The following is a 12,819-nucleotide window of genomic DNA, read 5'->3' as shown; positions in this document are numbered from 1 at the left end:
AAGAGTTGCTTTTTATACTTTTAAAAAAGTAATATAAACTTATTTATACCTAAGTCTTAAAAATCTTAAATTTATGTGATATTCCCTATGTGTCCCTTTATGTATAGGGAGTCCCCCCGCTTTCTTTGACCCTTTTAACTTGATAGTCTCAACACTCCAAAAGTGGACTTAATTTTTTTTTTTTTTTAACACTACCTTCAACATGTTTTTACAGGCGCATTGGCTGGATTAATAGACATTGCTGCTGATTGGATGACTGACCTAAAGGAGGGCATTTGCCTCAGTGCATTGTGGTACAACCATGAACAGTGTTGTTGGGGATCTAATGAAACAACATTTGAAGAGAGGGATAAATGTCCACAGTGGAAAACATGGGCAGAATTAATCATAGGTCAAGCAGAAGTAAGTCTTGCTGGGTCTGAAGATGAATTAATAATCAATATAGGGAGATGAGTCTCCATTTAATTACAGAATCATGTACTACTAGATGATTGCAACTGCATTAAAATAAAAAAATGTGAAAAAATGTAATCGGTTAGAGTGGAAAAGAAGAATACATTGCAGCAAGTAAAATGTAAAGTTACAAGAATCTCTTATGTTAGTTAACAATATAGTCACGTTCAGGTCTATTCAATTATGACATTAAATATATTTCTTATTGTAGAAAAGAAGTGCAGTAGGATCTGTATAATCATAGAAAATTAATATGAAGTCAAATTATTAAAGCTGCTTAACATATCACAATTGTCAGGAAGTATAAATTATCAGTAAATTTAGTAAATCAGTAAATCAGTAAATTTAAAATAAGCCTCGTACCTGGAGCTATCTTGAAGAAATCCACAGATTTTCTTTGTGGCATTATAGTATCTAAGTGATTATGTTATTGCTCTTGATGTTCAGTAATGAACATTGTAGAAATTAGAATGTTATATAATATATATAGTTACATGATCATATAAGGATATGTTTTTTAAATTTTGTTATAGCTGAAATTTTGAGCTAAAAAGAATATTTGCATGGGCAGTATGCTGTTTCTCCCTTGATCTTCAGGAGAATTGCAGCAGAATGAGATCTAAGTGCAAATGCAATCTTGCCTTCAGCTGTTTTCAAACTGTGGTTTGTGGGTAGGCAGAGGTTAAAGTATAGCAGATTTTTGGCAACAAGGCTTTAGGTATCAGGAAACAGATTAAGCCTCCGTGTATATATGAATATGTTTCTTGATTCTACTCAAGTATTTTGTTCATATAAAGCTTTTACTATTGTGGAAGTAAGCCAAGAAACTCTTATGAGTTTCACCCAAGCTGCTTACGTGGCAAGCACTTACATTCGGGTTGCACTGTACATTAAATTCCTACACTCTTAAACAATTTGCCTTTTAGGGTCCTGGCTCGTACATCATGAATTACATAATGTACATCTTCTGGGCCTTGGGTTTTGCCTTTCTTGCTGTTTCCTTGGTAAAAGTATTTGCTCCATATGCCTGTGGCTCTGGAATTCCAGAGGTAAGCTGTGCAATATTTAGTATCATTGAACATTTAGTAATTGTTATGATGTTTATCTTTTTGCCTTTAGGGGGAAAAGTAGTTGTTTCTCTGGGGAAATTGTAATCTGAAAAAGAAAATTTAAAAAACGTAAGCTGATTGTAGACATCACAACAAATTCTTCCCCATGGTCATTTCATTATTAACGGTGGAGGTTGATTTTTTTTTTTCCACCACTAATTTAGCACACGGCTAAACAAATATCAGAAGACTTGGTTATAAAAAAAAAAAAGACTTGGTTATAAAGCTGGAAAAGTGTTATGTGGCCAAAAATTCTTCAATGGATTAGTTGATGTTTTGCTGCTATTAACCTGATTTGAATATATTTACTCTTTTTTATGACTATCTTTTAATTATAAGTTAATAATTCTTGAATTTGGCAGATAATAATTATAACCACTTTATGCTTGAAATAGACATATGACCATAGTGAGTCAATAGTACAAACTTTTGGATTTTATTTTTTATCAACAGTAATTTAAAGAATATACTTAGGATTGAATGGTGTGATGGGAATTCATTTCTTTCCCCTTTTAATTTTTCTGTTTTAGGTAGGTTGTCAGCTTTTTGTAGTGCATTTCCTTTTGAAAGTTAATTTTAGTGATTTTAAAAGTTCTGTTAATTAAGAATGTCTTTAATAAGGGGTAATATGCAGCATTTTAGCTGTTGTCACTTATACTTAATATATAGGAAAATATTACACATAATAATAGCTGTCTGAGAAGACAAAGTATCCTAATTTCTGACACAGAATGTCTGGAATATATCTAACTGTATTTCTACAACAGAAATATTCAAATATACCTTTTCCTGGTTATGTAATTACAACCCTTGTATTAAGGCCTGTATTCCTTTTAGCATGGCCTTATAGTCTAGTTTTATTTATAAGATAGGGTTGCCTTCAATCCTTGCTTGAGAAGAGAATTAGAATAATAGTTAAAGCTTTTGAAAAATTGTAAGTTCCATGGTCCACCAAAAAAATTTGCAAGGTGGTTTTGTGAGTAAAACAAGAGTGCAACTTAAATTAATTAAGTGTTCCTGTTTCCTGAAGGAAATTAAGCTGTCTTAATCTTTCCTTTGTAGATTAAAACTATTTTAAGTGGATTCATCATCAGAGGTTACTTGGGAAAATGGACTTTAATGATTAAAACCATCACATTAGTACTGGCTGTAGCATCAGGTTTGAGTTTAGGAAAAGAAGGTCCTCTGGTACATGTTGCCTGTTGCTGTGGAAATATTTTTTCCTACCTCTTTCCAAAGTATAGCACAAATGAAGCTAAAAAAAGGGAGGTAAGTGTCTTTTGTAGTTTATTTGACAGATAAATATCTATTACATAGACTTATGTCTGTGAGAACTTTCTAGTGTAAAGATCATGTTTTAACTCTTCACTTTTTGGATAAATTTTGTATTCAGATTCAAATGTAAGCAGGAATCCTTTTCGAGTGTCTTTAATGTCTTTGTAGACTACATCCCCAGTACTGCTCAGTCACCCCTATATTTTAGAGAAGTTTTGATAGACTACTTGGTGTCCATTGGTTTCAGTTGAATTTCACAAAGCTCTTTTCATTTGTTTTTGCTTTGCCTTACACCTTTATTCATCTGAAGTTTTTCTCAAATGCAACATTATTTTTCCCCTGATTTCTCAGCATCAGTATTTTTCCAGGGTTGGGAAGTCTTAACAGCTATGTTTTTCCTCTGGAGGAAGTGTCTAATGCCCCTGAAAGAGGTGTGCCATCTACAGAGAGCTACTTCGCACCATGAAGATGTTCTGAGGGCCTTAGGACCTCCTGAGGTTTAAATCAGAGATAAACATTAAAGGGAATATAGGAATTCCTCTTCATTCAGCTCTTTGGGAGCATTTATTTCCTTTACTTTTTTATTTTTTTTAAGCCAGCTGAGATCTTATAGGCAGCCTTTAAATTTAAGAGAATTCCCTAATGTTTCTAAATTGCTGTAGATATTTTGTAGAAGAAAAATAGGCTCCTGAGACCTTTTGTATTTACTTTGAGGCCCAGTCCCTTCCAATCTAGTCTTAGGTCAAAACCACTTTGCGTTTTTAAGGTATTATATTTTTATATCATTAAATATGGAGAACTCAGAGGTCTCTGGCCCTACCACGGGAACTTTCATCCTGTTGTTTTTAATAATATAACAAAAAAGTAGAATACTTTTATCAAACTATTTAATTCTTCAAATGAAATGATTCCTCGTTCATTTTAGTGTTACTACTAAAGCATCATTCATGCATTGGCAGTAGTCTAAAAGTGGAACACCTCAGAACATCATAGTTCCACCTCCAAATGATAATTGTGACTCTAGCACTATGGTCCAACAAAAATAGCTAATATTATTGATTACTTACTGTCTTATCTGGTTCTGTGACAAGGTTTTTACTTGCATTTTAAAATTTAGATGCACAATAATCCTATTAACATGGCACTATTATCCCCATTTATAGATAGGAAATAGAGCGTAGAGCTGCTAACCTGTCCAAGATTACAGAGCAGAGTGTCAGAATATGGATTGAAATTTATTTTTCTCTGACTCCAAAGTCTGTACTCCTTACTGCTACTACTATTTCTACTGGGACTGTGGATATGTGTATGTTAAAAACAAAACAAAACCTAACCTAAAACTGTACTGTTGTAGCATTGCAGATTAGTGGGTAAAATGAAACTATAGCATTTGTCTCTTCAGTGCAGTTCTTTTACGTGCTACTTTGGCATTTTAGGGGTTAGATTTTTATTTATTTTTTTATTTTAACTGCAAGATGGAATTTATTAGAAACTGTCATAGAATCCACTTAAATTTTGAGTATATACTATGATGATTAGTGATATCTTTGACATTAACTTTGTTCACCTTAGTATATAAATGGCTAGAGTTTAATTGTTAGTTAAAAACAGTAAGGCCTTGTGTTTCAGGTTTCTTCCTATGTTCACTTCATTGACATTTTTAAATTAAATGATTCTTTTATATTTATAAAACATTAAAATGTGTATGAGTTTTGGGTACTAGGGTGTTAGCTTGATTGTAAAATTATTTTATTTTATTTTTTTATTTTATTTTATTTATTTATTTTTTTTTAAAGGTTTTGGAAGCAGGGGTTATGGTTGCACAACATTGACAATGCCTATTGCACACCTTAAAGCGGTTTATGTACGCTATACGAACTTTATTTCATTTTTTTTTTAAATTTTTTTTTTTTTATTTATGATAGTCACAGAGAGAGAGAGAGAGAGAGAGAGGCAGAGACACAGGCAGAGGGAGAAGCAGGCTCCATGCACCGGGAGCCCGATGTGGGATTCGATCCCGGGTCTCCAGGATCGCGCCCTGGGCCAAAGACAGGCGCCAAACCGCCGCGCCACCCAGGGATCCCTGTAAAATTATTTTAAATGTAGAATCAGAGAACTCAGTTAATTGTGTTGTCTACAGTCCTGTTAGTGGTAAAAAACAAAATTGTTAAATTTGCTGTCATCTCCCAAATAAGCAGAGTATGCATTCTTAAAACCAGGTACAATTTATTCATTCCTTAAAAAATATTTTATTTATTTATTTGAGAGAGAGAGAGAGAGAGCAAGCAGGGGGAGAGGTAGAGAGAAACCCAGGACGACTCCAAGCTGAGAGTGGAGAGCCCAACTCAGGGCTCCATCTCACAACTCTGATATCAGACTTGAGGCGAAACCAAGAGTCATATATTTAACCAACTGTGCCACCCAGGTGCCCCTAGCCAAGTACAATTTAATTAAAATAAATATTTGCTTATCTTTAATTTGTCAAGCAGCAGCCTGACAGTGGAGATCATGTTCTTAACTATATATAATTTAATTTTGATTATTTCCAGTTTCTTTTCCTTAAGTGTAAAACTTGGCCATTTGAGAAAATGTATTTGGTACCCTCAGATATGTAGTGGAACGAAGTAGTGAAAGGAATAAAGACTTTTAGAAAAGTTATTACAGAATTAAGGTCCAATAAATTTATATGTATAGTTGGCTTTATGCTGGTGAGAAGTGGGCAATGTCCCAGTGACAGATTGGGGAGTTGGAGAGAGGATATATAAGAGCTGTTTGTGGATATTTTTGTCTTCTTTAACTTTATTGTAGGGTTCCAGTTTGGAAAGAGGTAGCCATCGTTTGTGCTTTAGATTAAGGCTTTCCATATTGGCAGTAGCTATATTTTAGAGGACTTAGAGTAGTGAAAATAAGAAAATTCAAAAGGTTTTTAGTCCTGTAGATATTTTACTAGGATTTAGAAAATAGTCATTATTAGGGGTGCCTGGCTGGCTCAGTCAGTATAGAACTCTTGATCCTCAGGGTCATGAGTTCAAATCCCACGTTGGGGATAGAGCTTACCTAGAAAACATTAATTGTTAATGATGAAACAATTAGCTTTAAAATCTGAAGAAATTATATCCTGTTTAAGAATAAACTACTCCCCACCCCCCCCAAACTCCAGTAACTACTCTCTCTACTGGTCTTCTCAAACATCTTGAGAATTGTCTGTATTCATTGCCTTTTCTTCTTTGCATCCTATTTACATTAGTGTATCTTGCACAAATATTTTTTGACTGAATATTGAATATGTGAATGACCTTTCAATTAAAGCAGAAGAGAAAAATATCTTTGTAGAGGAAGTAAATATTTGCCTCTGCTTGGGGAGGAGGGATAGAGGGGAGTTAAATTCAGAAGAGACATTTCAAAAATTCAAAGAACACGAAGAATTTTTATTTGGTATATTTAAATTTTTAAGAATATATGAAATAAAACAAATCCTCTTTTTAGGTGCTATCAGCTGCCTCAGCTGCAGGGGTTTCTGTAGCTTTTGGTGCACCAATTGGAGGAGTTCTTTTTAGCCTGGAAGAGGTAGGTTTAAAAAAGAAAAAAGCACTTACAACATTATGTATAATTATTATTACAAATATATTTTAGCATGCTTTTCAGTTTTATAGCTAGTGTAATAGACTTTGTTTTTAAGTTTTCTGGATTTAATTTTCTAAAATTATTTTTTGCTCATTCTTACAGAGTAATACATTACATATGTTCTTTACCTTGAGAAAAGCCTTAAAAATATTATTCTTGTATAAATATTAGTGATTGTAAAAGTAAGCAGAAATGGATTTGGCTTAGTAGAAAATATTTAACCACTGTCTGTTAAATTATCACCCATTTTTTTATTTAAAAATTTTTAATCAATTCCTAAATTATGAGTTTGTCTTGTATGCTTATTTCTGGGACAGTTATTGATGTTTAAAGAAAATGATTTTAATTGCATCAGTGGCATATTTTGTTTTTGTTTTCTCATTAGTGCTTAAGACTTTTTACATGTTTACATAAAAATGTGACTAGGAATGTTTTAAAATTTACTTTTCCAGTTTGTATTCTTCTTTTCTTTTTTCTTTAGTATAGAAGAGGCAAATTAAATACTTTTTAATGACCTCATAGGAGTTAGTGATGGTCATTTATTCTTTACTACATGATTGAATTAGAGGTGAAACTCATTTTGAAAAAACAAAAAACGAAACTCATTTTGAAAATAAAGCAATGCTGGGTATCTCAAGTGATTATTAGACATTTTTGATCAATTGATATTGGAAATTTGTAATGATGTGATAGCCAAGGTTAATAAAACATCAAATTTTTTTCTTACTACAGTAAAATCTTTTATATGTAAACTCTAGCTGCAGCAAAAATTAGACTATGATGTTCACCATTCAAGTTATAACATACCAGAAACATCTTATAAAATTATAGCATTAATTTTTCTTTTCCTTTTTTTAGGTTAGCTATTATTTTCCTCTTAAAACTTTATGGAGATCATTTTTTGCTGCTTTAGTGGCTGCATTTGTTTTGAGATCCATCAATCCATTTGGTAACAGCCGTCTGGTTCTTTTTTACGTGGAGTATCACACACCATGGTACCTTTTTGAACTATTTCCTTTTATTCTCCTCGGGGTATTCGGAGGGCTTTGGGGAGCCTTTTTCATTAGAGCGAATATTGCCTGGTGTCGTCGACGCAAATCCACCAGATTTGGAAAGTATCCTGTTCTTGAAGTCATTGTTGTTGCTGCCATTACTGCGGTGATCGCCTTCCCTAATCCATATACCAGGCTCAACACCAGTGAGTTGATCAAAGAGCTTTTTACAGACTGTGGTCCTCTGGAATCCTCTTCTCTCTGTGACTACAGAAATGACATGAATGCTAGCAAAATTGTTGACGATATTCCTGATCGTCCAGCAGGCCTTGGAGTATATTCAGCTATATGGCAGTTATGCTTAGCACTCATATTTAAAATTATCATGACAGTATTCACTTTTGGTATCAAGGTAAGTGCTAATGTGAGGTGGTTTTAGTAATCTCAGCATGTTCAAAACTTGTATGTGAAACGAACAGTGAAATGTTTACCTAAAGGTGGTTATAAATGTAGGTTGAAAAAGTTCTTATCTTTTGGGTTCCATTTTAAGTATTGAAAAAAGAATTCCTTTGGATATATTGTTAAGCATGGTTATCTGTTACTATGTAACAGATTATCCCAAAACCTAGCAATTTAAGAAAACTTTATTTTTCTCTTGATATTGAGTCAGTAATTTGGGAAGGACTCAGCTGAGCACGTTTTGTTTGTGATCTGTCATATGTGCCATCAAAAATGACTAAGGCTAGTCATCTGCCACCTGGGCTGGGAAGATTCAGACAACTGTGTCAGAATGTCTGGGCTCCTGGAACATATCTTTGTCTCTCTCCCTCTCCCCCACCACCCCCCCCCCGCCCCGGTTTTCTGACACAGTGCCTTCAGAGCATTTAGAGTCCTTAATGGTATCTCGGGGTTCCAAAACAAGTGTCCCAAGAGGATCATTTTTAACCTGGCCAAGGAAGTTATGCACATGCTTTCTGTTGCGTTCTATTTTTCTGGGCACAAAGCCTGCCTCTTAATGGGAGCAGTGTCAGGGAATTCATGATCATGTTTTAAAAACACTTACATTAGGGTTTTTTTTTTTTCTGCTATAATAAACTATCGCAAACTTCAAATCACACAAATTTATTATCGTTTTGGAGATCAGAAGTCCAAAATGGATCTCACTGGGCTGAAATCAAGGTGTTCATAGGGATTTGTGGAGGTTCTAGGGGAGAGTCCATTTTTTGCCTTTTCCAGCCTTCTAGAGGCTGCCCACATTCCTTGGCTCATGGCCGCCTCGTCCCAACTTCAAAGCCAGCAATGGGTAGTTAAGTCTTTTATCTCATTATTCTGACACTAACTCTTCTAAATCCTTTGCCCACATTTAAAAGAAATCTTTGTCATTATTTTGAGCCCACCCAGGAAATCCTGGATAATCTCCTGTTTTAAAGTCAGCTGATTAACAACCTTAATTTTACTTGCAACATTTTATTCCTCCTTACCTTATTGTGTAACATAAGGAATTAGGATATAGATACCTTTGGGGAGCCAATACTCCACCTATTATATAACCACAGGGTATTAGCTTGAAAGGACACTGCAGACTCATTGTTAAATGCCTAGCCTGTGAATACCATGCCTTTTTCAATAAGGATTTAAGGGAGTTAGGCCTAATGCCCTGGGACACTTGAATTTACAACAGTGAAAATGACATTCATTAGTGATTTGCCAGTAAATGTAATTCTCTTATATGACTGTCAGTGCTGTTTATGAGGATCAAATGTCAGCTAATCCTTGTTCTTTAATATTCACTAGTGATAATATGCTTTTCCAGGTGTGAATTATGTGGAATGATTCCTTAATTTCAACAAAATCTTAATGATAGTTTTTTGAAATATGGTCTTTTCTGTTCTCTATTTAGTGCATTGGGTATATACGAGTTAAATGATAGAAATACCTTGTAGTTCACATTTTTTTTTTCATAGTGAATCAAGTTAGAGCAGCTGTTAAAACCCGTTTCTACAGTAAATTGATTTTTCTGTAAATCCCAACTTTCTCATCTTTAGTTGAGCTGTAGGATGCTAGAGAGAGCTGGCAGGGGTTTGTTAAGTTCCACGTTGCCCTGTGCTATGGCTGAAGAATCCCAGCTGGCAATAGAGTAAAACATATTTTGAACTCATCTATTTGGATAACCTTTCAATCATCCTGATGCAGTGTTCAACTGCCATCATTTTATGCTCAGCTTATTTCATATCCAGAACATTTTAGAGCTCTTAGTATATCAATCCTTAAATGATCTTGCTTAAGGTATTTACTATTCTTGTTTTCTTCATTAAATTTAATTGATGAATAAATATTTTTTTCCTTTGATGTATTGCTAAAAAATATTGAAAGTCCCGATATGGACCTTCAATATTTTTGTCTGCTTCACACTGTACCACTTAAGAGGAATAGCATCAAAAAAAAAAAAAAAAAAAAGAGAGAGAGAGAGAGAGAGAGAGAGAGAGGAATAGCACCTTGGGACGCCTGGGTGGCTCAGGGGTTGAGCGTCTGCCTTTGGCTCAGGGTGTGATCCCGCAGTTCCGGGATCAAGTCCCACATCGGGGTTTCCCTGAATGGAGTCTCCTTCCCCCTCTGCCTGTGTCTCTTCCTCTCTCTCTTTCTGTGGGTCTCTCATGAATACATAAATAAAATCATAAAAAAAAATAAGAGGAATAGCATCTAATATTTTTATCATTTGATAAAACAAATATATAGGAAGGATATAATTGTGAAGTAGAGGACAGTACTTCACACCAAATTGATTTTGTTTTATGAAAAATGCTTCATATTGTCCTTTTCTTCTTTCCCCATTGCAGCATAGACTAGTGAAAATTTTGTTAGAGACTGGCATTAAGGAACCCTTGAACTAAAGGATAAATAATCCTTGAGTTATTTTCTCTTTGGCCTAGAGAATGTCATTTGTTACTTTATAACTGAATTTATGAAATTATTTTTTCTTTTATTTATTTATTTATTTTTATGAATTTATGAAATTATTAAGGCACCCCTAGAACAGTACTTTGCTGTAGTTTTATTTGTACTAGGATTTTGCTCTATAAATAAAAATGTTGAAAAGACTCAAAAGCGTTAAAGAGAAGTTCATAGGATGTAGGTCCCAAACGTATAAGTAGAGGATCTCTGCCCAGTTTCTGCTTTTGTTTATGTTACAGGTTCCATCAGGCTTGTTCATTCCCAGCATGGCCATTGGAGCGATTGCTGGAAGGATTGTGGGGATTGCAGTGGAACAGCTCGCCTATTATCATCATGACTGGTTTATCTTTAAGGAGTGGTGTGAAGTTGGAGCTGATTGCATTACACCTGGCCTTTATGCCATGGTTGGTGCTGCTGCATGCTTAGGTAATGTAACAGTCTGTGAATGGACATTTGTGAATCTGAGAGAAGAAAGAGCAAGTGTGAGAGCATGTTTAGTTGGTGAGGTGGTGAGGGTGGGACAGGACAGAGGGAAGAGACTCTTTTCACAGAAATGAAACAGTACTGCTATTGCATGGTATTTATGTAGCACTAGTTTTCATTCTGCCTATCTAAACATTTGTTAATGCCAAAAATTTAATGGTAGTTAGCATCTTTTAAATGTAGTGTAATGCTTTGTGACAGAAAACATCTCAGTACAACATAGGCTTAATTTGAATCTTGTCCAGGAAGATTTTTGTTCTTTTCATCGTCAAGGATCTTGGCTTACCTATGATGACTGTAGCACAGTTCCCGAGATTAGCATTCTATCAAAATATCAGAGTAGCTTTACTCTGCAGTGATTTATACTTGGCTGTAGTGAAAGATTTCTTTACCAGCCATCCTCCACTTAAGGCTCATTTATAGCAAAATGATAAAAGATAACTACTGTTTTAATGAAAGAAAATCTGCATTAAATAATTAAGAGTCTATGTATTGTCCTCTTGGATATGAAAAATAATTATTTCTTTTTATATTTCAAATGTCAGCTGAATTTTGGTTATGATATTTAATAATTGGTATTTTGACTTATTTTTGTTCAAAAAATCAAAATTATATAATTATTGAACTTCGAAAGTATAATATCAAGTGAAAGTAAAGGACAGAATCATTTTCACCAAAGTAGCAATTATTTGATAGTGATCCCTCTTTGTCTTTAGCACTGTGCTAGGAGGTGTGCAGTGAGTGATACAGAAAGAGGTATATGCAATATGAGCCCAACCTCAAGTACAATCAAGTTGGGGAGACAAGACCAAAACTGAGAAAACAATAGTGAGAAATATATAATGATTATATATAGTATGGAATCTCTGAAGATTGTAGGAATCTAGAGGGAAAAAAAGCTGAAGTAGTTCATGTAGAATAGAACATGAGCTTTACTTCGGAAAGTTAGAATTTAAGAGGAATATAATCATGTGAAGGCATAGGAATCCAGATGAGAATAAATTGAGTATTTGTGGGGCTTTGAAGATATAATATTGAAGTAGTGAGTGCATTTTGGATACTTTTTTTTTTTTTTTCCATTTGGATACTTTTGAAAGAGGAAAGTTGGATTAGTGAGGAGGAGTCAGTTTATGAAAAGGCAGTGATTTGTGTCAGGATCAGTTTGTATTTGTAATTGGTCAGATCTGCAGCAGAGTTGTTGTGGCTTTGGCATTTGTAGCTTGATGACTTTGGGAATGTTCCTTTACTTTGATTTTTTATTTTATTATCTTTAAAATGGAAATAATTACTAATCTATTGTTTTCAGGATTATATGAGATCAAATGCATGTAAAGCTATAAGCACAGTGCCAGGTAAAATTAGTGGCTTAGTAAAAAAAAAAAAACCTTTGTGAACTGACTAGGGACATGTCTGGCATAGTGTAGATATGTAATACATAGTAGGTTCTTTCTTCCCTCTATTTTTAGGTTAAAAAACATAAAGGAAGAGTTTAAGTTTAATACAGTATGAACTGGTGAGCCCTGGTAGGTTTTTGAGCAAAGGAGCAACATGGTGAAAGTAGTACTTAGGAAAGATTAACCTGGGAACATGACTTTATAAAGTGGATTGAAGGTAATGGGGCCTGGAGTCAAGGAGGTAAGATAAAATAGTATTAAAATTAAGGAGCAAAGTCTTAAGAGTCTGGACTAGTTCGGTAATCATGACAATATTGAGAAAAGGACCCATAGATAACTGTTTTGCAAAGCAAATCAAATGGGATTGAGTGAGGGTCAAGATGTTGAGGTAAAGTAAAGGGATGAACCTGGAATGACTATCTAGGTGGCCAGGGAGAGTCCAGTGCCAGTGCCAGAGTCTGAGAAGTTGGAACTGGTAGCTCTTTGGGGGATGAAGAGGACTTTGGTTTTAAGTATGTGGTGTTTTTTTGTGACAGT

The 12,819-nt window shown here is 34.4% G+C and overlaps 1 protein-coding gene across 5 annotated transcripts in view; it reads left to right on the top strand.

Annotated features, from left to right (window-relative positions):
• CLCN3 (chloride voltage-gated channel 3) overlaps positions 1-12,819 on the top strand; it is a 90,280-nt gene that overhangs the window by 62,169 nt on the left and 15,292 nt on the right. For all 5 annotated transcript variants that reach the window (XM_041766477.1, XM_041766479.1, XM_041766475.1 and 2 more), the window contains 6 exons: positions 215-402; positions 1,380-1,502; positions 2,625-2,831; positions 6,324-6,404; positions 7,320-7,865; positions 10,645-10,831. In XM_041766477.1, coding sequence (XP_041622411.1) covers positions 215-402; positions 1,380-1,502; positions 2,625-2,831; positions 6,324-6,404; positions 7,320-7,865; positions 10,645-10,831 — 1,332 coding nt within the window. The remainder of the gene's footprint in view (positions 1-214; positions 403-1,379; positions 1,503-2,624; positions 2,832-6,323; positions 6,405-7,319; positions 7,866-10,644; positions 10,832-12,819) is intronic.

The sequence above is a fragment of the Vulpes lagopus genome, chromosome 8 (assembly GCF_018345385.1).
Source record: "Vulpes lagopus strain Blue_001 chromosome 8, ASM1834538v1, whole genome shotgun sequence".
Classification (NCBI taxonomy): Eukaryota; Metazoa; Chordata; class Mammalia; order Carnivora; family Canidae; genus Vulpes; species Vulpes lagopus.
This window is presented reverse-complemented; position numbering and strand designations above follow the sequence as displayed.